The sequence below is a fragment of the Perca flavescens genome, chromosome 3 (assembly GCF_004354835.1).
Source record: "Perca flavescens isolate YP-PL-M2 chromosome 3, PFLA_1.0, whole genome shotgun sequence".
Classification (NCBI taxonomy): Eukaryota; Metazoa; Chordata; class Actinopteri; order Perciformes; family Percidae; genus Perca; species Perca flavescens.
The window spans coordinates 38,704,321-38,729,890 of record NC_041333.1 but is presented as its reverse complement, the minus strand read 5'-3'; the positions used below and the strand labels follow the sequence as shown (position 1 = coordinate 38,729,890).

General features: G+C 40.5%; 3 protein-coding genes and 3 long non-coding RNA genes across 6 annotated transcripts in view; 5 read left to right on the top strand and 1 right to left on the bottom strand.

Annotated features, from left to right (window-relative positions):
- The window catches only part of LOC114552945 (heterochromatin protein 1-like), a 600,023-nt gene that overhangs the window by 93,361 nt on the left and 481,092 nt on the right, over window positions 1-25,570 (top strand). The gene's annotated exons all lie outside the window — the stretch shown is intronic.
- LOC114553107 (NACHT, LRR and PYD domains-containing protein 3-like) overlaps window positions 1-25,570 on the top strand; it is a 582,600-nt gene that overhangs the window by 79,042 nt on the left and 477,988 nt on the right. The gene's annotated exons all lie outside the window — the stretch shown is intronic.
- On the bottom strand, window positions 7-24,150 carry LOC114553110 (protein NLRC3). The gene is made up of 10 exons (XM_028574255.1): window positions 24,042-24,150; window positions 16,482-16,587; window positions 15,784-15,891; window positions 10,335-10,413; window positions 9,938-10,166; window positions 7,986-9,789; window positions 7,705-7,878; window positions 6,181-6,354; window positions 1,965-2,011; window positions 7-482 (listed from the first exon to the last, which is right to left on the bottom strand). The coding sequence occupies exons 2-10, from the start codon at window positions 16,568-16,570 to the stop codon at window positions 7-9; spliced, it is 3,180 nt and encodes a 1,059-aa protein (XP_028430056.1). The 5' UTR covers window positions 16,571-16,587; window positions 24,042-24,150.
- Window positions 413-5,007, top strand: LOC114553141 (uncharacterized). The gene is made up of 4 exons (XR_003692251.1): window positions 413-1,357; window positions 3,358-3,478; window positions 4,490-4,714; window positions 4,835-5,007. It is a non-coding gene; the product is annotated as an uncharacterized LOC114553141 (long non-coding RNA).
- On the top strand, window positions 5,119-5,748 carry LOC114553152 (uncharacterized). The gene is made up of 2 exons (XR_003692260.1): window positions 5,119-5,203; window positions 5,367-5,748. It is a non-coding gene; the product is annotated as an uncharacterized LOC114553152 (long non-coding RNA).
- LOC114553146 (uncharacterized) lies at window positions 14,340-15,907 on the top strand. Its single transcript, XR_003692255.1, has 3 exons — window positions 14,340-14,545; window positions 15,426-15,527; window positions 15,797-15,907. It is a non-coding gene; the product is annotated as an uncharacterized LOC114553146 (long non-coding RNA).

Below are 25,570 nucleotides of genomic sequence, written 5' to 3'. Positions count from 1 at the left end.
AAGAGGTTAAAGAGGTTGAGTGAATGTGGTGTTGAAGGTGTGGAGGTGGATCAGTGAGTCAGAGGAGACTGTGTAGAAGGACAGAGAGCCAGCAGGAATGTCCACATACACTCCTAATCTGTTAGAGACAGAGGAGGAGATGGATGTGTGTCTGTTATTGTGCCTGACATAGTAACCATCTTCATCAGAGCAGCCCAGACTCCAGGACTGATCATTCCTTCCAAACACACAGTCTTCACTCTCTCCTTTCCTCCTGGTTCCTCTGTAACTCACTGATATATAAACATCTCCTCTCCTCTCGACCTCCCAGTAACAGCGACCAGTCAGAACATTTCTACACAGCAGCTGACCCCAGCAGGCAAATCTGTCTGGATGATCAGGATATGACTGATCCTCCTCCACACGTGTCACCTTCCTGTTGTTGTCAGACAGTTTGAGTTTTCTGTGTACTGTGTTTGTGTCCAGTTCCAGTTCACAGACATCTGATGGAGAGAACAAGACACAATACAGCTGCAGGTTATCATCTGATGATTTATTAACAACTTTACTGACAATAACTGAAAGAAAATCATTCAAACGTTCATTTCATATTCAGCTGTGAGTGATGTTTAACAATCCAGTTCTAACAACATCAACAGTTAGTGAACATGAGAGTCAACATGTCAACAATGTTCAGCTTCTTGTCCTCGTGTTGACCCGATGATGACAGCTGATGATCCAAATCTAGAAACATGAACTGAATAAAGTCTCACTAATAAAACTGTCACATCTTCTTCTACTGCAGCACAAAGCAGCTCTCAACCATCTGCTTTTATTAAAACATCCAGAGAAAAAGCTACTTGAACACAACAACTTATGTGTGAATAAAAAAAGAAACAAAGTTAGCTTTCTGTTGGCTCGACTGTTGATTAATGTATTTACGTGAAGTAGTGAATCAGATGACTTTGTTGGGGAGTAGAAAAGAAAGGAGGAAGTCAGAGAGGAGATGTAGAGCACGTTGGAGGGAGAAACATGCAGTCAGCAGAGGAGAGAAAAACTAAGTTTAATGTCCAGCTGACTCATGTTTGGAGACTAATGGACTTTTAAAGTTTTGGTACAAGTATCATTATTGCAGCTAACAGTCGTGTTCAACTCTCAGTTTGGTAACTTGTTATCCTGTAGTTTTAGGTGAAGTTCAGGCAGGTTAGCTGTGTTTTTGTTTCCACTAGCTTTGTAAAAGTGTTAACTGTTAACTGTTGATGTTTAAGCTAGCTCCGCCGTGAGGGACAGTCAGCTGTAAACACCAGCAGCAGCTTTCACCGAGGACCGGGAGGAACCAGGACTTCACTGGAGGACTAGGACTGCACCATAACAAGAGGTACAGGTATATGCAGACAGACAGTATGAGCAAAATAAAGCTTCTTTTTTTTTTACATTAATTACATCAAAAACAGGCACTTTCAAGCACAATTAAACACAGCTTAATTTCACAGAGAGAAAGAAAGAAAAGAGAGGAGAGATACAGCGTGTGCTTTGTTGTTGCAGGAAACACTCAGCTGTTCCACAAACTCCCGGGCAGTTCATAGCTTGTGTTTGGTGGTTTAAAATGTTCTTGTGGCAGAGATAGAGGTAGTGATGTTTCCTGTTTCCTGTACGGGACTCTCACACCGCCTCAAACCACACTGACAAGTCTGATTTCTGGATACATAATTAGCCAGTGTGAGTTAAGTAGTTCCACAGTGAAAGCACCGTGCTATTGTTTCTTAATTATTTCTTTATAGTTGCTTTTTCTATATAATAACATCCACTGGTAAAGGGAGATTTAGCCAATTCACCATCAACTGCTAAGCACTCAGGATCCTGTTCAGTACAACATTGAAATAATAAGTAACCTCATCTTATATTATACTTCCACCACCAGGAAGGGGTTAAACTAGTGTAACACACAGCTGAGTTCTCTTAGAGCAAACTTAAAACACACTCACACTTCCTCAGACCCGGTATCAGTCTCTGCGGTCCACCATGGTCCACTCTGCAGAAAGAAACAAAGTCACAATCAACTTCATACACCAGGGCTGTGGATGATTGCAAAATTGAACCATCATAGTCAGGGCCGGCCCTATACATCTGGGGGCTCCGAGGCCATTTAGTGAAGGCGCGGCAGGGACACAGGCAGCGGCAGCAGAGGGCAGCGGGTTTCACTCTGTATGTAGGTCACTGTTGTTGCCAGTTTCAGATCAAACAAACATAATGATCAAATCAAATCATGATCCTTGCTTGTCGCTCTATCAGCAACACCTAACATTTCATTACCAACATAAATAGAGTTGCCATATCAGTCAGAATCAGGCAATGTTAGATAGGTCACGGTCCGGGTCTATGGTCAGACCAAAAGTTTGGGGGCCCCCTAATGGCCCTAAGCAGCCACTTAGTTTGTGTATAGGGAGGGCCGGCACTGATCATAGTGTGAAATACAGTTTTCAAAGAGACGGAGTGTGACTACGTTGACTCTCACTACAGCTTGTTCAAGGAACAGTCAGGACAATGCTGCTAAAGCTGTCGCGGTGTGGTTACTGTTACTCTGAGACAAATACAACAGCGTTCTCTATGCCCTGGTGACAGACTGACAGGCTGGAGGTTGTTTGGGAGGGAAAATAAGACAAATATGTTTGGCTTATTTTTTTAAATTAAATTTATTATTTTGTTAGAGAGAAAGTATGCTACAGAAAAAGGTACTGTTGGGTGCTGGTACCGAATTTCAGCTACTTATATAGGTACCTTAGTTGATTAAGAAAAACAAGTACTTAATTTAAATGTACGTTGCTTAAAGTGATAACACTAACACAGAACATTTAGGGAACGTTGGGGAACGTTAGTTTTTGGTTTTCTAAAGGTTAGTTCAAACCAAACCAAAAACTAACGTTTAGGGAACGTTCCCTCAGGGTTTGGAGAACCAACCAACTGAAACGTTCTCCTGTGGTTGCACTGTACCTCCACACAACGTTCCCGTTTGGTAGTTTTTGGTTGTTCTGAGTGCGGTTTTGAAATGTTTATTTAAACCAGCTCCATTTAAGTTTTTGAAGTAGCTAATAAAAGGTTTGCAGTCACTTGATTTAGATTCACTCAAAAAGGATTGGTCTTATAAAATCTAAGTAAGATAAACAACATAGCAAGATAATATATTTATTTTTAGGCTGATATCAATTTTGCTGAAAACTATATTTTTGTGCTTGATTTCGTTTTTTAAACTGTATTAGGTGAAAATACTTAAAACAAGAATCTATCGATTTTCACAAGTAAGAAAATTCACTTCTTTCATTTCACTTCTAACAAGTGTCTCAGTTCAGTGTTCCAACTGTTACCGTTACACCCCCACAGCAGTAGGGGAAGACCGTGCCTCTGCTCTCAGGTGACCGATTCAAGTCCTGTCCTACTGACTTCCGTTTGATACACAGACAAAGAAGATTCAATTTGCTTTGCCAAACGATCTCACGAAAAAGTAAGTAAAATACGTTACAGTTTCATGATGTTATGGTTGTAATGCAAAGGTTTGGGGTTTAACAGTAAGCCCTTTCCCTCGTAGTGCTTTGTTATATTCCGGTTTTGATCAGGTTGAACAAAAAAGGTTTTGAACAACTCACGTTAGCAGTTGTTTTTCCCTATGGTTTTTCCCCTCGTCGCCATCTTGCCAGTCAAGCAGCGAGTCTTATTGGTAAACTCTTTGTGCACAAACAATGTTCTCAATGCTCGAGCTCATGTGTAAATCCCCTGGTGAGACTTCGTGCAAAGTTTTCATGTTGTGTCGAGCCTTCTTAGTGTTTTACATATAGTAATTTTGATGCGATAAAAGTAGCCCCTAGCTAGTTCTCCCATTCAAAAGGCCATTTGACCCAAAAACGACAATACGATCAATCTTAAAAGTGGCGTGTCCATCCTAATTATGCTTTTAAATGAAAGGTACTTTCACATAAAGATCCTAGGTTGCATTTTGGCGAGAGTTACGCTTTAAATGGACTGCATATATATTGCGCTTTGTTTGCTGCTGTGCATGACGTGTATGCTTTGCCGCATTGTATGTTTTGTGTCATCGTGTTAACCTGCTTGCGTTGTTGTTACAAATAAGACATACTAGTTATTTCAATTAGTTTTAGTGTACAGTACATGATAGCCAGTACAATCAGTCATTTTAGGCAAGTCTCTCGGCGGCCACCTTGCAACGTACTTTGGGCAGTTATCGGCAAGCTATTTTCCTATGTAAGTGAATGGGGAAGCATACAGGAAGAGACGGAATATGTGTAGGCTACACAGCTGCCATACTGGCTTTACAAACTAACCCCATGCATTTCTATGGATGCTGTGTCTCCCCATTAGAAAGTCTCTGGGCTACAATGCAAAAGTCCTGAGAAATGCTGTCACATACAATGTTTATGTTGTAATGTTTATGTTTACACTGCATACATTCAAATATTCTTTTTGCAATCAGTACAAATTGTATGGTCTTTTATTTCAGATGACTCCGGTCCACAAGCAAGAAAGCATTCCAGGACGGAGCGTGGATCTGGAAGCCCTATCCATAAGTTAACATTTATACATGCGTTTAAGAAACCAGAGTCATATTCCCACCATGGAACTACTGACACTCAATGTGGTGCTTATCATGTGAATTTTCTGATGTGTTTGTCTCTTCCTGCCTTTTTTTCAGGTCAATAGACATCACTGCCTCCACCACCTGCATGTAAGTTTTTTTTTTTTTTTTTTTGTGATTGTCTAATGTAACAGAGTAGTTTTGTAATGGCATTTGCAAGAAACCTACCATAAATGAACTGACCAATATTCATATCTACTTTCTTTTTAGATGAGTCAACACCACACAGGAAACCAGTCAGTCGCCCAGAGCTGGATTGATCTATTGTAACGAAGTCAGTCGCATGCTACGGCGAGTTGCAACCAATGACGTTCTAAAACTGTATATCCTGCAGGGCCGAAAGGGAAAGAAGGCCTTCCAGGACCTGACGATCTGCAGGGTTATAACAGGCAGGTGTTATTTTATTGTTCACATCAGTATTATGCTTAGCTTGGCTGATAAGAGGTTTTAATTTGACTTGTAAGGTTGCTTCATTTTGACTTCTACTCTAGCGGTCTCCCAGAAAAACTTTGCTGCGCTGACTGCAGCAGACGCGGAGGACTTGATTGGGCGAGGGCTGAAGTTTGCCCCACACAGACGGTAAATTGAAATTCTTCTGTGATGTTAATAATAATCATGATAATCAAAAACTATCAATATTTGTGATCAGAATAAAAACAGGGTTGTTAGCTAATTTGTCTTGCTTTTGTTAAAGTGTTTATTCTTAGTATGACATATCAAACTTTTGTTTCTTTCTTTTTAGGTCAGCTGAGAAGGACTGAGCCTTCAAAACCATGGAGCTCTATTTTTTTTTTTTTTTTTGGAAGCAAGAGCTTTTTGGCCATCTTCTACACTGCTGCCATCCTCCTGCCTCCTCCCCTCTGGCAGGCGCTACAGATCCCTGCACACAAAAACAACCAGACACAAGAACAGCTTCTTTCCCACTGCCATCACTCTCCTGATCTGCTGATAAGTGGGGTCATCCCCACTTTGGCCATTCACCTACACATTACATACTTTATCATTCCAATATGCATCTTGCACAATACATATGCACTATTACTTTGCACTCTACATCCTTATCTATTTTGTATTTTGTTTATTCTTCTTTGTATATTATATATTAAAGTTTTAAATCCCATCAAGTTTGCCTGTTCATTCATTCCTGCTAATATATAATAATTAATTCCTGCTCATGCAGATGGTTTAAAGTAATAATAAAATTGGTATCATTGTTGTTAAAGTTTGTTAAAGGTTAGGGGAATGTAAAAAAGAACGTTAGGGGAACGTTCCCTGAAGGTTACAACGTTCTGGGAATGATGTAACCAAAAATTAACGTTCCCAGAACGTTGAAACAACTTTCCATTGCAAACAAAACACAACCAAAACCTAACCAAACCTAACCTTCAGGGAACGTTCGCGCAACCAAAAACGAACGTTCCCAGAACGTTCTGGGAACCAAAAATTGTTAGCTAGGAATTGAGTTGATTGAATCTTATTTTGTTAATGCTAATTGAATCGTTCCAGACCTCTGATCTTCAATAAAAATCAGATAGTACATGTTTGTCTGTCCATACCTGAGAGTGTCCAGTCTCCAGTTTGGATCCTTAAATCCAGCTGTTAGCAGCTTCACTCCTGAGTCTCCTGGATGATTGTAGCTCAGGTCCAGCTCTCTCAGATGGGAGGAATTGGAGCTCAGAGCTGAGGCCAGAGAAGTACAGCCTTCCTCTGAGATCAGACAGCCTGAGAGACTAAAGACACACAGACACACATACATACATATGCATGCACAAGCGCGTGCGCACACACACACACACACACACACACACACACACACACACACACACACACACAAGCGTGCGCACACACACACGCGCACATATGCAAGCGCACACACACACAGACACATCATGTTAGACATTCACATTTGTCCACTGTTGTCTCCAACTAAGGATTTACTTTAGAAAAGCACTTATGGTATCCTTTAAACCACCGTTACTCATGGAAGGGAATTAAGTTCGTGGAGAGGAGGAAGAATTTTGACCAAAAAAAAATCATAAAAAAAAAAACATATCCAGGCACTCAAGAGGCCTGTACTACGAAAGAAAGATTTGGCGTTAATGAGGTAACTTCAGGTTCCATCCAGGGTTTTCTGTACCACGATGGTGGATCACTTGTTACTGTGTTGAATCGCCGTGTTAATTTATGCTGAACACCTAACCTGGTTGGGAGCAGGTTAAATTGGAGATTAGAGATCAACTGGTGTAAATGCACCGCCTACTGACCAATCAATACTCGATTGATAATGGCGTCACCATTCTTAGAAGATCAGGCGGAGCTCGGTGCGCGGAGATAGAGAGAGAGAGGGGGGGGTGCGCTTATAAAAGTTAAAACATTTACAGACCGACAAACCCGTTAACATTCCCTGATGGGTATTTTTATGAAATATATAGGTTTTAATGGGAGGGAATTACATATATGCTATATGTCGGCTTCTTGAGCCGTGTGTTGCCAATGCGCAACCGGTTTGAATTATGTTTTTATATATTTTTTTTTGCTCTCACGATCGCTTCCACTGCCAGGGTTGCAACTGAAATAATAGGCTAAAGCAATGGCAGTTTATGGAAAGCACAAGTGTAATTATGGTCAGATCTTGTGCCTGACTGATGGGGAAGATATTGATAAGCATTGTAATTTAAGCATTTACAGTGTCGGCTATTTTATTGCCAGCTTTCCTCCTGTTTTAGGAAGCAATGAATGTATTGCATCTTGCCTGCAAAACTGTGTCTGAGAATTTGCTCATTTTATATAAAATATGCAGCTCTGGTAGATGTTTGCGATTGGTCGTGCTGTGCAAACACCGCCTTTTTTATGTGAACACGTGTGCCACTGGATTGGGAAACCCTGGGTTGATTGTACTAGTTGATAACCACCATCGTGACACAGCTTATGTGGATCCGCGGTTGTTAGGGTTAATGAAGCCGGGTAACTGAAATAAATCCAGGCCATGTTGATCTTGATTCGTAGTACAGGATGGTTACAAAAAATACAAGAATTGTTGTTGTTGAAAATTGTTACTTAGGTCCTAACTGAACACCAACCTGAGAGTTTCCAGTCTGCAGTGTGGACTCTTCAGACCAGGAGACATAAGCTTCACTCCTGAATCCTGCAGGTCGTTGTTACTCAGGTCCAGTTCTCTCAGACTAGAGGACTGGGAGCTGAGAACTGAGGACAGAGCTTCACAGCTTCTCTCCGACAGGTTACAACCACCTAACCTGAAGACAAATCAGCAATATAAAAAACTATTACACCATTTTTTTTCTCCAAATAAAAACTTTTATTCTTTTTATTCAATTTAATCTGGATAGTTATGTGCACGTACAGAGCTTTGTTGGAGGCTTTGACCACTGGCAGAAGCCTCAGAAGAGCCTCTTCTGAAGCAGAGTATTTCTTCAGGTCAAACACATCCAGATCTTTTTCTGATGACAGTAAGATGAAGACCAGAGCTGACCACTGAGCAGGAGACAGTTTATCTGTGGAGAGACTTCCTGAATTCAGGGACTGTTGGATCTGCTCCACTAGAGAACCATCATTCAGTTCATTCAGACAGTGGAACAGATTGATCCTTCTCTCTGCAGACAGATTCTTGCTGATCTTCTTCTTGATGTACTTGACTGTTTTCTTTTTGGTCTTTGAACTACTTCCTGTCTGTGTCATTAGACCTTGTAGGACAGTCTGATTGGTCTGCAGTAAAAGACCCAGGAGGAAGCGGAGGAACAAGTCCAGGTGTCCATTTGGACTCTGTAAGGCCTTGTCCACAGCACACCGATGGAGATGTTGTAGTTTAAGGGTTTCTCTGAAGACGTTAGGCAGCTGGGAGGTTGTTTGTTCTTCAGCCAGCAGGTTGACTCCAGAGTTGATGCATGTCAGATGGACATAAAGAGCAGCCAGGAACTCCTGAACACTCAGATGGACGAAGCAGAACAACTTGTCCTGGTACAGTCCTCTCTCTTCTTTAAAGATCTGTGTGAACACTCCTGAGTACACTGAGGCTTCTCTGATATTGATGCCACACTCTGTCAGGTCTGATTCATAGAAGATCAGGTTGCCTTTCAGAAGCTGCTCAAAAGCCAGTTTTCCCAGAGACTCAATCATCTTCTTGGTCTCTGGACTCCAGTGTGGATCTGTCTCAGCACCTCCATGATACTTGACGTTCTTCAGTTTGGACTGAACCACCAGGAAGTGGATATACATCTCAGTCAGGGTCTTGGGCAGCTCTCCTCCCCCTCTGGTCTTGAACACCTTCTCCAGAACTGTAGCTGTGATCCAGCAGAAGACTGGGATGTGGCACATTATGTGGAGGCTTCGTGATGTCTTGATGTGGGAGATGATTCTGCTGGCCTGCTTCTTATCTCTGAATCTCTTCCTGAAGTACTCCTCCTTCTGTGGGTCAGTGAACCCTCTGACCTCTGTCACCGTGTCAATACACTCAGCAGGGATCTGACTGGCTGCTGCAGGTCGTGTGGTTATCCAGAGGCGAGCAGAGGGAAGCAGTTTCCCCCTGATAAGGTTTGTCAGTAGCACATCCACTGAGGTGGACACTGTAACATCAGTCAGGATCTCAGTGTTGTGGAAGTCCAGAGGAAGTCGACACTCATCCAGACCGTCAAAGATGAACACAACCTGGAACTCTTCAAACCTGCAGAATCCTGCTTCATTGGTTTCACTAAAGAAGTAATGAACAAGTTCCACCAAGCTGTACCTTTTCTCTTTCAGCACATTCAGCTCTCTGAAAGTGAATGGAAATGTGAACTGGATGTCCTGGTTGGCTTTGTCTTCAGCCCAGTCCAGAGTGAACTTCTGTGTTAAGACTGTTTTCCCGATGCCAGCCACTCCCTTTGTTATCACGGTTCTGATTGGGCCATCTCTTCCAGGTGGGGCTTTAAAAATGTCTTCACATCTGATTATTGTTTCTGGTCTGTCTAGTTTTCGGGATGCTGTTTCAATCTGTCTGACCTCATGTTCTTCATTGACCTCTGCAGTCCCTCCCTCCATGATGTACATCGGTGTGAACATCTGATTCAGAAGGGTTGGGTTTCCTGCTTTAGCAATCCCCTCAAACACACACTGGAACTTTTTCTTCTGGTTAGTCTTGTGTTTACGCTGACAAACTCCAGAATAACTTCCTGAATGAAGACACAAAAAAGAAGATCATTGAGTCATAAAAACATAATTTAACATTTAAATTTCATCAAATAATGAGTTTATATTTTAATGCATCTTTTCAGATATTATTAAATGTCCCATTTTTTCAATCTGTTAAAATCCTCTTACTGCTCTGCAGACGGTCAGCCAGCTCCTGCTGCTTCATCCTCCTCAGAATGTCCAGTGTGATCATCAGAAATGCCTCTCTGCTGCTCCTCGTCTGCTCTTCATCCTTACCATCCACAACTTTATCATCCTCCCTCTGACTCTCTGAGCATTCTGGATAATCTGGACTCAGAACCTTCTGAATCTTCTTCAGCTCGTTCTTTACAAAAGTGATGATGTTCTCCTCTAACAGCTGGAACAGAATGATAAATTGAACATTTAGTTTAAATAACTCAACATGTGATTCATCTATCAGTCTGAAGGCCTGATGGTTCTGGAGAATAATGGGATCTGAATGGTAGTTTATCATTTAATCTGTAGTTAATAATGACAACTTAGTTTTAATATACTGTATACACACCATAAATATGGATTCCAGGTCTGTTTGATGCTGCAGGTCAGACTGACCACCAAGGTCTTCTGAGCTCTCGTGCTGAACTCTGTGGAGAAAACATCAAGTGTAAGAACATTTAATATCTGCACACATGATAACAAAATGGTAACTGTGGATATTGAGGTAGCACAATGCAGTGTTATGTGGTTCAGGACAATAGTTTAGACACATACATGGACGCGGTCATTGGCTACATCACCAAATGCAACGATGACGTTGAATCGAGGATTACTGTACGGACATTCCAAAATCAGAAGAAGAAGAATCTTTTTTTAACAGGGACAGCAATGCCACAATATGAGCCACTAAATGGCAGAATGGTACTTCAACCTGGCTGGGCCATGAAGAATATGTTAGTTTAAATGAAGCCACTCCTCCCAGTCATATTAATAATAAATTGAATTTATATAGCGCTTTTCATGGACTCAAAGTCGCTTATTATTAATTATATTAATACTCAAATTCCTAGTTCCTAATTCCTTGTTCTTAATCTTTAACATCCAACATCGAAAACAGTATGGCCAATTATATTTGTTGTTGTTCACCGAACTCCAGGTCCGTATTTTGAATGTTTATCTGAATTCTCAGAGTTTTTATTATGTGTAGTCCTAAAATCAGACAAAGTACTTATTGTAGGTGATTGCTTTCAACTCACTAGTAGATTCAATTGGTTTCAGTCAGTGTGTGCATAATGCCACTCACTGTTGAAACCACACCCTCAACCTTCTGCATGGCATCAGAATTGAAGATTTAATAGTATTTCCGCAGAATCCTTTATTATCAGACCATTTCTTAGTAACTTTTGAATTCTTAGGGACTGTTCGTTATTTATTTAAGGGGCCACCGGAGGAGTTTTGGGATCTTTCGTCTAAAAAGACTTGACCCTCCCTTCACCGGCAATACATTTTGTATGACCCTCCAAAATGATTAGGAAAAGAGGCATGACCCTCCCCAACATTTTATTGATGCCTTCTGTACTGGTTTGCGCTTGATAAAGATGTACAAATGCCGATTGTTTTTTTTTACAGCTATGAGATACGCGGCTTAACCTCTGCTTTCTCAGCTTACACATCACACTCCTCTTTTATGGTGTGGTGGCCATTTCAGTAGATTTACTCAGTAACATTGTTAGGGAAACACAATAAGCATGGAAACTAAATGCACACTTCCTGCATTACTGCATTACTTAAAATAATAAGTTACTCCTCTAGTAAACTAGTATTCACATGAAATAAAACAATAAAACATTGAGACCATTCAAAAAAGCTCATATGGGTAATAATCAATCACCAATCGCGGCACGGCTGTGTTGGAACGCAATAGACAGATGGTGGTGGAATAATTCAACTAAAATGTAACAGTGACCATCAGTGTTCGACCTACAGTCTGTTGAGATGCCTCTCCAAATGCAGCTCATTCACACCATAAAACGTTAAGAAAAAAGATCCGTATTTTGCCGTAATCCAGTGACATGAAAAAAAAGTAATCCACAGCGATCAGTAGATCCACAAAAAAATTCACAATGTATCCAGCAAGGCCTACGCATGTCACATTCACCAGCCAGCTCCAAACAGGTGAACGAGGCCTCTCTACTTCACCATTTAAACAAAGTGGAATAAACGTATAAAAGTCTAAATCTACACAAAACACGCAATCAAACTGACATCAAATGTATATACATGGCATTTAGGAAACGTTTACTACAACGTTGGCACGGCAAGATGTCCTGCTGTTGGGTCCTGCTGCTCCCATCATCAACCAGGTAATATTTTTTTTTACTAAAGCAGTATATGAAATCAGATGTATTACCTACCACCATTTAGTTGTTTTGTGTTATTTAAAATATTTATAAAATATCTGGTCATGCCAAACGCAATTATTCCACTCATTTTTTAAACAATGCAATTACCCATTTCAGCCACCAGGGGGGCAGTGCTCCTCTTGCCCCCAGCAAACTCCACGTATGCGGTCAGACCCATCTGCTAGGGTGCTGATGGAGGGCTGAGACTGAGAGCTACATGGAAAAATATGCACCAAACAAGCCACTTTGAAATGTTGCTCTTTTCATGAATACAAAAGTTGAGTGACCCCCATCCCAGAGTAAAAAAGTTTGGGTGACCCTCCCCCAGCAAAGAATAAAAAGACATGACCCTCCCCTATTTTCCTCCAGTGGTCCATTCCATAAATATCAAACGGTCCCTTACTACCCGACTATATGAAATTAAATAAAAGCTTCTATACTAGATGCCTATTTGACAGAATTTAAAGGAGAATTCCGGTCGATTTCAACCCGTAGCTCTGTTCTTTGTAAATCAGGAGTACTGTCAGTAGCGAGAAAAACGAAAACAAACGGTGCCGCCTACACCGAGATATCCTCCTGCTAGATTTTGCACCCAACAGTCTTAAACAAGGCTTAAACAGGGCAAGTTTTAAACGTGTTTTTAGCCTCTAAACGTGTTCGAAATGCCATTACTAGTGCTTAGCCATGTGCGGTTATTCCTTACGAGGGAACACAGCGAATTTAACGGCAGTAGATGTGACAGAAAGGCATAAAAGTTGTGTTAATCCTTACCTCTGTTTATGTACTGCTTTCCGGTCAAGTCCCCACCAATCGAGGGCCGATCTCATACAATCCAATAATCCAAAATGTATTTTTTCCACAAAAAAACGATTTGCCGAGGTCCTGTCCATAGTAATGAGCATGTATCAACAGGCTGTAACCTGACACCGCAGTGAAGCGGAGCTGACCTACAGTTCAAAAGTTCAGGAGCTCATTTGCATAGGTAACCTAGCAACGGTGGAGCCTGCCTGTCGGCAGAAGCAGGGAGGAGCTCACAGAGCTGACAGACGGAGCTTGGAGTTAGATCAGGACTAATATGAGAAAATGCTTCGAGTTTGTGCCTTTCCAAATTGCGGCAACCAAATGAAGAGATATTTGAGCTTGAGCTTTCACCGTCTACAACCTCCGCAGCCGGGAGATTTTACCGTTATGGCTGGTTGCACTTCAGCTCCCTTGATAACATTAGCTACATGAGAGAGATTACCGTGTTTGCAGCGAACATCGACTTCACCAAAAAGAGCGTCATTTCTTTAAAATTCTTATACTGCACTGTACATTTTATTCTTGTCTTTTAATGATCTTAAATTGTTGTTAATTGTTAATTGTTTTTAATTGTTTTCTAACTGTTTTTAATGTTTCATGTTTCATGTAAAGCACTTTGAATTGCATTGTTGCTGAAATGTGCTATACAAATAAAGCTGCCTTGCCTTGCCTTGCCTAACCGGGACATTTGGGAAAGATTGGTGGGATTGCTGTGGATGATGTACACACGGAGATACACTGGTAAGAGCCAGTGAGGTTTAACCATGTATCAGCTCATTTAAATAGCTCACGTTACTGTATTGTGTCAACAGTTGACTTCATTTAATATTGAATGTGGCGTTTTCTTTTGTGGGGTGCAAATGTTCCACCAAAACAAGTTATTTCCTCGACTTTAGCCACCGTCGCGTCCGAAGCTTAACGCCGCCCAAGTCGTTTGTGATTGGTTCAAAGAAAAGCAAACAACTCAACCTCCGAGGTTGGCACATTTTGTTTTTGTTGGGGTTTGTGGAGCCCGGGCTGTCTACAGAGACCACGTTGTTTTACAGTGTGTTCAGGGGACAGGCAGCTAGCAGATAGTGAGGAGATGTTTGCTGTATGTGACAAAAAATGTTGTAGCCTAAAAAACATGTGACATGGCTTAGAGCACCTTTAAGGTGTGTCCAGATCAACTGGAAGATGTCTTCGTAGACATTTTCAACCTCTCACTGCTCCAGAAAAACATTGAGCATTGTTTTTATGTCATTCTGCTGTGTTGTCCCATTGTGGATGTTTTGTATTATTATTGATGCTCAATAAAAATATATTGAAGAAAAAAAAATCTGATTGGCTCAGCCTGACCCTCAGCCATGTCACCTCCCTCTGAAGTTACAGATAGTTTTGAATTATTGGTTACACAGAGAAAACTGAAAAACTTGAGATTAAAAATAAAAAACTGTTGGAGCAGGATGCTGTAAAATGCTCTAAATGAACTGCCATGCTCCTTAGAGGAAAGGCCAAGGTTAGCACTGTCAGCGAGAGCAGCACTGATGAAGCAGGACCAGGACCCAGAAGAAGAGACATGACAGGTGCACTATTGGTACGTTTGGCAATAATATGTGTGCATCAGGTCAAAGTGGGTTTGAGAGGGAATATGCATTTATTATGCTATTATAACAATGACTTCCTAAACTCATTAATACATGCCGATAATTCTAGTCTATCACAAGTTTACAAGTCTTTTATTTTTTATGTAAATACAGTATGCAACGTCCATCCATCCATCCATCTTCGTCCGCTTATCCGGTGTCGGGTCGCGGGGGGAGCAGCTCCAGCAGGTGACCCCAAACTTCCCTTTCCCGAGCAACATTAACCAGCTCCGACTGGGGGATCCCGAGGCGTTCCCAGGCCAGGTTGGAGATATAATCCCTCCACCTAGTCCTGGGTCTTCCCCGAGGCCTCCTCCCAGCTGGACGTGCCTGGAACACCTCCCTAGGGAGGCGCCCAGGGGGCATCCTTACCAGATGCCCGAACCACCTCAACTGGCTCCTTTCGACGCAAAGGAGCAGCGGCTCTACTCCGAGCTCCTCACGGATGACTGAGCTTCTCACCCTATCTCTAAGGGAGACGCCAGCCACCCTCCTGAGGAAACCCATTTCGGCCGCTTGTACCCTGGATCTCGTTCTTTCGGTCATGACCCAGCCTTCATGACCATAGGTGAGGGTAGGAACGAAAACTGACCGGTAGATCGAGAGCTTTGCCTTCTGGCTCAGCTCTCTTTTCGTCACAACGGTGCGATAGATTGAATGCAATACCGCACCCGCTGCGCCGATTCTCCGACCAATCTCCCGCTCCATTGTCCCCTCACTCGCGAACAAAACCCCAAGGTACTTGAACTCCTTCACTTGGGGTAAGGACTCATTCCCTACCTGGAGAGTATGCAACGTATTCAAGTTTATTACTGTTTCTATTGTTATTAGTTAAGTCCAGTCATGGTGGTGATGAGGAGGAAAATGATGAAGAGGAGGAGGACAGGCAGGAGGAGTATGGAGCAGGAGGAACCAGCACAGATACAGTGAAAGGTACAAGTCCAGTGTGCAGGGCTGTAGAACTTAGCGTTGGGTTGTTTTGGTCTCTTTATGTAGTGTTATTATTACTACTATTAAAATGACTTCCAAAAAAGGTTCTGATCTGGTTTATTGGCATTTCTTTAAACCAATTAATCTGTTTGGTGGTTCTGGTCCTGGTATCACTGGGCATCACATCAAAACCTGGCATTGTCGAACATAGACCATAAAGTTCAGAGAGTCTGATAATAACAAAGTTTTAAATTCTTACCTTTCATCAACAGCTTGTCCATCTTTAAACTGAATAAGACGACCCATAGACCGGTCACTCTTCATGGACACACAGCTGGGTTCAGGTCCAGGTTTCTGCTGCTGCATCCTGATACAAACAAAGACAGTGGATCAGTAACTGTTCACCAAAATGTAATCTGATGAAAGATGCTGTCTCATCGTTGGCTCTTTGTTGACTAATAAAGTAAGAAGTTAATTTTATTTATTTATTTATACAGTGGGTGTACACTGTGATGTCACTGCTAACACATTATATCGTGGAGTCCTACAACAGACTACGAAGCTCTGGACCAAGTCTGGATTCTTCTTCTCAGGAGAGTCAGAAAATTACAACGTTCACTTTTAAATTCTTACCTTTCATCAACAGCTTGTCCATCTTTAAAGTCAACAGGACGACCCATAGACCAGTCACTCTTCATGGACACACAGCTGGGTTCAGGTCCTGGTTTCTGCTGCTGCATCCTGATACAAACAAAGACAGAGGATCAGTAACTATTCACCAAATGTAATCTGATGAAAGATGCTGTCTCATCTCAGTTGATAATCAGTCGTTGGCTCTTTTCTGACTAATAAAGTATATAGTTAATATTTTGTACATATATATTCAGTGTGAATCATGATGGAGGAGTGATGTGAGTGCTGAGCTCTAACATGGAGAAGAGTCCATCATCATCTCACCTCTGAGCTTTGGTCTGGCTGTCATGGTCCCCACACAGAGTGGTTTTAGAGGGAGGGGCTCCCTCCTCTCTGTCCTCACACTGACTCATAGCAGAGTCCTCACCTGCTGGGAGACATGACCTCTGTTACTATAACAAGCTTTTCATCACAGGACACATTAGTCTCTCATTCCTCTCTAACATGTCACAGATACTGTAGAAAACAGAGAATCAGCTGCTCTTTCCTTCAGACACACACAAACCAAGTCTGTCTCAGTAGTTGGAAGATGGCTGTGGGTTGAATACAACACATGACACCAGGAGGATCTAAGTAGTTCTGACAAGTCACTGATGACTGTCCCCCATCAGATGATGGAGTTCTACTATTCCACTAGATGGATGATTTAATGAGATAAAGATCTGCAACCCCAATCAGATGATGGAGTTCAAACAAATATCTGTTACATTATATCTAGGGCTGAGGGGAAGTAAAAGAAAGGGAAATGGAACTGATGACTTTACACAGCAAAAATTGCAGTGTTGAAATTTCAGGGTTAAACATTTCCGAGTTGATTTTCACTCCCAGAGTGTAATTTTAACACATTCTGATTTAAATGGCGTTCAGTGTTGGAGTTATTTGACAGTGTTGATCCGGTCAGTGTTAACCCAACTCCGCAGAGATGTAATTATAAGCCCCGCCCATGCATTTCACTTCATCGGTTGGAGACAGAGGAGACAAGTCAGCGCCATTTTCAACCTCCCATGCGGTACTACCTGCAATGTAGTACTACACGGTAAGTGCAATTAACTCAAACTTACTGAAACAATTATAAATTGATACTGAGAATTTCAGTATGAACAATGAAACATCTACAGAGAATATATGCCTTACAAAACCGTGTTTGTTGCCTGGACTGAACAGCAAATTTGTCCTGGTGATTAGCTAGCTAGCAGTGTATGGTAAGCTAGCTAACAGTTTGTTACTTAAACCATCTCCAACTTTATCAATGATGATTTAACAAAGAAAAACAAAGCGTTATGTTTTTTTACTGTATTAAATCTTGGTTGAGGCTGAAGCTAACTTTTTTTCCCCTTCACTTTGAACATCAAAGGGGTCGCAAAAAACATGTCCCAACATGCAGATGGTGTTTCACGTGTTTAGTTGTTGGTGTGACCAGCATACCACTGTATTTGGTGACCCATCAGATTCTATGACCTGCATTGTTGGAAGAAGTACTCCGATCATTTACTTAAGTAAAAGTTTATAAGTATTACCAGTTAATTGTACTTAAATTACTAAGTTAAAGCTAAAGTACAAAATTAGCAGAAAATCGGGCTGTGACTGATATATTTAACATTTATTAAACATTTAAGTGCATCATTAAATACTGATGAGTTAACGCATACGCAGCATTTTAATATCTCAGTCACAGCCTGATTTTCTGAAAATTTGTACTTTTTCCAACACTACAGGTCACAGAATCTGATGGGTCACCAAAAATGGTGTAATACTGTTGACTTAGCTTTAATTTTACCGTTTTTCCTTTAAATGTTTATTTACTTTGTCAAACTTCCTTGCAGGTCTCAGTCAAAATGCTGGTGCAGGTGAAGTACAGCCAACAGCAGAAATATGTGAAGCTGGATGAGGATGAAGGACGGTTTGACTTTATGCAATTCCATGAAAAAGGTTAGCATGGCTTAGGATAAAGGTTTTAAACCACACCCATGTTCTTTTAAAAGCTCATTGTGCAAGCTCCTTAATGTTGTCGATTCTGATTTCTTTACATGCCTTTATCAGACTCTTCAGATCAGAGCCTGACACTTATACTAAGTTTTTTGATGGAAGTTATTTTAAAACCCACCCTTTGTTTACAGCTAATAGACATGCATTAAAAATCCAACTATACTATGATGATTTTGAAACCGCCAATCCCCTTGGCTCCAAACGTGGAATTCACAAAATTGGCTGTCTTTATTTTGTTGTAAGAAACTTGCCCCAAAAATTTAATTCGGTTTTGATGAACATTCATTTGGTAACATTTTTTCACACACAAGATCTAAACAAGTATGGTTTTGATGTTATACTAGAACCGTTGATGAATGATTTGAAAAAACTAGAAAGCCAAGGGCTAAGTCTTCCATTTTCAGATGAGCAGGTATATGGTACAATCTGTCAGATCACTGGAGATAATCTAGGGATGCACACAATTCTTGGTTTTAATGAGTCATTCAGTAGCCGTCATTTCTGTCGCCTTTGTTTGATTGAGAAGAATGATTGTCAAACAGTATACAGTGAGGATGAGCCTAAGGTGATCCTTCGTGGAAAAGATATGTTTGAAATGCATTGCCAGTCTCTCCAGGAAAACCCACAATTGAAGTCACTTTATGGTTTGAAAAAAAAGATACATTGAAGTATTTCCATGTTTGTAATAACTATTCATTTGATATCATGCATGATCTTCTTGAGGGTGTGGTTCAGTATGAGATCAAATTGCTTTTTGGATATCTCACACAACACTTTATGTCAGAACAGGACTTGCTTTCCAGGATTTATGGTTTTGATTATGGATTTTTAGAACGAAAAAATCGTCCTACAAAGATTATTTTGGAGAGTGCTGGCAATGGCATTGGTTTGAATTCTATTCAGACATTGTGTCTTGTGAAAAACATCCCACTGTTGTTTGGTGACATTATTCCTGCAGGAAACATAAATGGAATTTGTTACTGTTGTTACTTCAAATAATGAACATAGTTTTTTCACCTTCTCTCACTCTAGGTATGACAATATATTTAAAGCATTTGATTGTTGACCACCACTAGCTATTTAAGCACTTGTATCCACATAGAAACTTGATACCTAAGCATCATTTTATGATCCATTACCCATCTTCTATAAGGAAAATTGGCACCTTATTATATACATGGTGTATGAGGTTTGAGGCCAAACACAAGCTGTTTAAAGATTGTTTTAAAAATTTAAAAAACATAACCAAATCGCTTGCTAAAAAGCATCAGATGGCCATTGCTTATCACCAAAAACCTTCACCCTCAAACAAAATGAGTATGGGCCAATTAAATCTTTTCTCTTCAGAGATGAGAATATCGTCAACAATGAAATGCTTGAATCAATCTTGTCAAAAGATATTTTCTCAACTAGTTGGGTTAAAGTTGATGGTGTAGAGTATAAAGCTGGACTAGTTATTTGCAGTGCAATGGAAGAAGACATGCCAGTCTTTTGTCAAATAAGTGATGTACTTTTGGTTGAAGATCAAATCTTCTTTTTGACAAACAAGCTATTTACAGAGAATTTTGATGACCATCATCATGCATTCAGAGTATTACGAAGTGCGGAAAGATGTCTACTAAAAATGTCTGAGCTTAAATTTCATAAACCGTTTGATATTCAAGCTCATACAATGTTTCAGATGAAATTATGTACATTATACCTTCATTCACAATGTTTTAATTCAACTGACTGCAAGGGAGAAAAGGCACAAATAAATGTTTTTGAAATTGATTGTTTATTGTGATTAATTTTTATTTATATAAGTATTTATTAAATTAATAAATAATATTGAATAAATTAACAATTTTAACATTTTTTCAGTGTAGATAATTGACACTTTAGGGAGTGAAACTAACACTACCCAAATAGTTATATAAAATTAACTCTGAGCAGTGTTAGTTGTCTAATCCCTTAGTGTTACTTTAACTCTGTTTTTGCGAGTTAAAAAGGAACTCTGGCAGAGTGTTAAATGTTTAACTATTTTGAAAGTGTTAATTTAACTCTGGAGAGTGTGGACCTATATAAACCCTCAAAAAGTGTTGAAATCAACTCTGTGGGAGTTAATTCAACACTGGACTTTTTGCTGTGTAGTTGATAATATTTCTGTACAATTACTTTGATAGACTAAATACATTTAGCTGATAATATTTGTGTACTTTTAACTCAATAATATCTTCAAAAGTAGAACTTTAACTTTAAGGCTTTGACAGTGTGTATTAGTACTTTTACTGCAGTACAGAATAAACATTAGAGACTTCAGACTCTTTCATGAGTTGTGTGTTTGAAATATGAATAATAAGTGAGTTTCAGTAATGTTTGATGAGTCATTTATTGTCCTCACACTAACAGATCACCTCCAGTACTGTCTCACTTTGTCAGCAGAGCTACATTTGATTTCTCAAATATTGATTTGGAAACAGCTCCATTATGGTTAGCATGGTTAGCATTGGTTAGCTCCTGTTGTTAGAGCAGCTGGTGATCCTGAACACGGTGGCTGTTAGGATTACAAGTTGATAACTGTTACAGTTAACCCTAACCAAACTAAACTCTTCTCCAACTAAACACATTTTTACAGTTTAATGAAAGATCAAAAATCAGCTGAAAAGTGTTACTTACCAAATGTTTAACGTAAAGGAACTGAAATAAAACAATGCCAGTCTCTACGTATGGTGAAGGCTACGTGAGGATGATTAATCCCAAAGGCCAAGGGAACTTTATCAGGATGCATAGTATCCTGGATCCATGAGATAACTGGCCTTTAAAATAATAATCTGCCTGCCTCTAAGGGAATTTAACATAGGGGTGTACTGGCTTATGCACCCTGTATTTAAGGAAGAACATTTATTTATTTACGATACATTATTCATTCACAAAGAAAATTGGTGTCCTTAAAGGTTGGATTTTTTCCTCATTTTTTATTGTATGATAAATAAAATGCTCTTATCCATGTGCTGTTTTGGGCCTCTTGTACCTGTAGATATCAGAGGCTCGTTTAGGTTTGTATGTTAAGCCAAACTCCTCCGGGGGCATGTAGTTGGTCGTCCCCCCTCCCTCTTTATCGTCCTTCTTGACCCTCCCTGTTTTCCACTGATGAGATAACATGAGTCTGCTGTTGTTTTGACCTGAGAACTACCAACAGTAAATCAGGGTTCGTACACCTTTTCCAAGGTCAAACTCAAGCACTTTTCAAGCACTTTCAAGGTCCATTTTAAAACTTTTTACAGCACCTTACTCCACTGTAAATTGCATACCAATACATAGTCAAAATTATTATTTAGTGTTTGTATCACATTAAAAGAAATAATGCTATGAACAGCCAAAATTGTGTTTCGTAATAGCAGAAGGATAAGATATTTAAGCAAGAGAGGAGCACTGAGTGGGAGGATTTGAGCCAAATGACATGCAGCTGGGTCATTCTGTGTCAAATCAGACTAAATCCAGGAAAACAGTTGCTGCACTCTCTTACATTTTGCTCAAAGTTTATGCTAGCCTTAATGTCAGTATTTTCACAATATTTTCTCCAAATCTAGGACATGGTGTACAAACTTGTAATGGTTCAGTCATATTGACATGTTTGTCTTCAAACCTACAAAGTTTGTGCTGCCTATGAATTAATGTCCAAATATTGCTTCCCAGATAATGTGATTTTCAGGCTGTAAAACTGAAGTAATGTCAAGGGCTAAAAATATGAAGACATAGGATTTAACCAGAAATATTTTACAGGCCTTGGTTTTGGGACTTTCTTGATATAGACAAGGTTTGAACAAAATCTGAGACCTGTAACAACAACCTGTAATTCCATTTTAACCCAGAAGACTCCAGAAGAAAAAAAAATGTATTTCATTGCCAAGAAATATACATTTATCTACTGGAATAGAGCAGTGTAAATATTGCATACGGTCATCCTCAACCTTACAGTAGGTTACTTTACTGCTCAGTCCCTCCAGGATTTCACGATGTCGCGATTGCGCCAATTCAGGCGAATTCAACCAATCACCGCGACTTTGGTGCTAGACTTTGCATCAGTATGTGATTCTGAGAGCCAATGACCAAGCAGGAGTGAGAATGGGTTGACGCCACACGTCGTCGCCAAATTCATTTCCTTGTGTGAGACATGTGTAACTCCAACATCTCACATTTACCAACAAAACATACAGCGAAAGATTTCAGTCCTTCCTGCCAGCCTTTTAACATCAATGTACGCTGTAACGTTTCTTCACTCTTAAGCCGCTGAAGCTGCTTCAATTCTGTCGGCTCTCTGCAGCGGGGGGGGGACAGACACACACACACACACACACACACACACACACACACACACACACACACACACACACACACACACACAGGATGCAGGAAAAGCCGGAGATGAGATGTACAGGATTACCTAAATTGAGGACAGCTACGCTCATTATTGTAAGTGCAATGATAAGTTAAAGTCCAATAAGTACTTTATCAAACTGTATGAATGTGTGTCCCAGGCCAGGATAGGAAATTACCTAACAATGTAAAGATCAACAAGCCACTGACACATATGTTCAAATTTGATTCATTCAATAAGTTATTTTTTGTCTTAAATCCACCATGCTTTTCCATGTTATACCAACATTTGCAGCATCCGGAGCCTTTTTGGTAAGGTTCCTAAGAAAACTCAGCCTAGAGTAGTTTTATTCTCCCCAAAACAAGTTTCCTTTTTATTTTTAAAGAACTATACAACTTTCTCCATCTCTCGCAACTTAATTGCAACAAACATACAAATGACATCGCAACCTTTATCTCAATTCTTTAGAAAAGCCCCCGCAAAATCACGCATTTTGGGCCTTAACAATCTCAAAAAAAGGCTGCAAAATCCTGGAGGGACTGATAAGGCCATCCTCAACCTTACAGTAGGCTACTTGTATGACACTCCATCTGACACGATTTCTGTTCAGAAATCAACGATTGTTGTTATCACTGGGCTAACGTTTCAGCTTTTAATTTGCGGGTAGTAACGTTACAGTTACTGTGATGTAACTTTGGCTATGTTCACGAATGAACGGGCCATAACGGACATGCAATACTACCATTACATTATCACACCAAGTTCTCTCAGTTACTTAGCCTGCGAAATCCTAGCTAGAAGTTACTAGCGGAAACAAATAGGCGCTAACGTGTACAGTAGGCTACTTCAGTTGGCTTACTTAAAAAGTCTATGACGTACCCTTCATGTGACTCGAGAGCGCAGACTTGCAAATTGTGAAAAGCTGCACGTCTTTTTTGCAGACTTTACAAGAGGCAACTTGTGGGGTTTGTCCCCGTTTAATCCATAATTTGTATTTTTCATCTTCCAGCCAACATTCATTGAAACGACAACCTGCCGGCATGGTGCAGTAGTGGTTTCATGGGGACGGAGTCACACATGCACAAGCGAGCAGGATTCATTTTAGGCTCTCCAACATTTTATTTCTCCATTTAATAAATGAACTATTCAGTCAGATAGGTATTTGTCGTGAAAGAAATACAGTTATGATTTCAAGCATTTCATCCAAAATGTAAGCACTTTTCAAACCTTTAAAACACAACATCAAAATTCAAGTATTTTTAAGGATTTCAAGCACCCGTACGAACCCTGAGTAATACATGCAAATCATTCCAAACCATCTCCTTTAACTCAGATGGACACTCATTAGAATCATAGTCTATCTCTAAAAATCTAAAGAACAACCCAGAAAGAACCATTTCTTCTGTCCAGTCAAACAGATTGAATCAAAGTGATTCTGTTCATCAACCATTTCCAGATTCCTCTGGTCAGATTCTCACCTGCTGAAGTCTCTTCAGGTCACTTTCCAGACACTTTCCTCCTTCATGTGTCGAGGAAACTCTGGGAGAGAAGAAGCTGCTCATTGGCCCTCGTCAGTCCTGGTGTCGATGTGCATCAACCAAGCTTATTCTAAATACTGGACTTCCCCAAGGCTGTGTTTTATCCACAATCCTCTTCTCTGTGTACACTCACAACATCTTGTGTAACAGTGAAGGCATGGCACTTTTAAATATGCTGAGGACATTGCTTTGGTTGCACACATTGACGCCCTAACTCGCTACCAGCAGGCAGTAAATAATCTTTCCCAAACTTTTGTTTATCTCTCCTTGGAGCTCAACATTACCAAAACGAAGGAGCTATGCTGTGGGGGCAGAGACAAGGCCTCACCTCTGTTCCAGCCACTTAGTGTCCAGGGTCAGCCAATGGAACGAGTGCAGGTATTCAGGTACCTGCGCACAGAAATAGACACTTCCCTGTCCTTCTCACAACACACACACACAACATACAAAAAAGCACAACGTCTCCACCTGCTCAGAAAACTCAGAACTTTTCCGATAGGCAAGGACATGTTCACTTTGGTTTACCGCTCCCTCATTGAATCACTTCTCACTTTCAATATCACTTCCTGGTACAACCACCTCACCATCAAACACAAAACAAGACTATCATGTATAGTGAATCATGCTGCCAAAATAACTGCCCCCCACCCCCCATCTGAGCTGTACAGCTGCTCAGTGATCAGGAAAGCCAAACTGTTCACAAACCCAGTCAGTGTCAGAAAAGTCCCCCATCAGATGCTTGTTTTTGTCTGACATTTACCTTTACATGTACCAATGGACCATTTATTATATACCTAAAATAGAAGTAATTTAACTCTACTGGTCAGCTACATTGCACACGTAACATAATAGGAGCAGAGATCTGCTCTACAAGCGTACAAACAGGACAGGCTTCTATTTAGAGTTTTACCAGAGGTGTGTGTGGCCCTTTCACACAGAAATGGATCATAAAGTGTCTATATTTCTTTTAAATGAAACTACTGATATACAGGAAACGACTTAAGGACTGTCAGTGAGCGTGTTGGCAGTTTGGTTTGGAGAGTTTGTGTTTTTATTTCTTGTTTCCCTCCCCTGCGTCCTCTGACAACAGCTGACATTAGATTAACGTTTTCACAGCTCTGTGCCGGCTCCAAAAAAAACTGAAGAAACAACAACAATCCCAAAGCAAAAGCTCTCCGTCTGGCCTGTGACTCCCACAATCCTCCACCGGGTGGCGCTGCAGGTGGAGCCGGTTAAAAAGATACATTCCACGGCACATACGCTCCGCTAACAGTCTGCATACGTTCGCCTTCACTGTAGCCAAAGCGTGAGTAAAGCTCTGTAACGTCAACAGTCTTTAGTGGGGGAGATAAACTGGGAGCTGCTACAGAGATCTGTTGGATCAGCGGCAGTTTGAAGATGTGTTTAGAGGAGCCCCTACCTTTACACTGAAAGGTTGTTACTGCCTCAAAATACTGGATTTCAATTCA

Bases quoted from the DNA above. Each gene is read 5' to 3' on its own strand.
- LOC114553110 (XM_028574255.1), bottom strand. From the start codon at position 16,570: ATGAGTCAGTGTGAGGACAGAGAGGAGGGAGCCCCTCCCTCTAAAACC. The intron at 10,167-10,334 runs GTGTGTATACAG...ATTCTGTTCCAG, and splicing joins ACCTGGAATCCATATTTATG to CTGTTAGAGGAGAACATCAT. The intron at 9,790-9,937 runs GTAAGAGGATTT...GTCTTCATTCAG, and splicing joins GGCTGACCGTCTGCAGAGCA to GAAGTTATTCTGGAGTTTGT.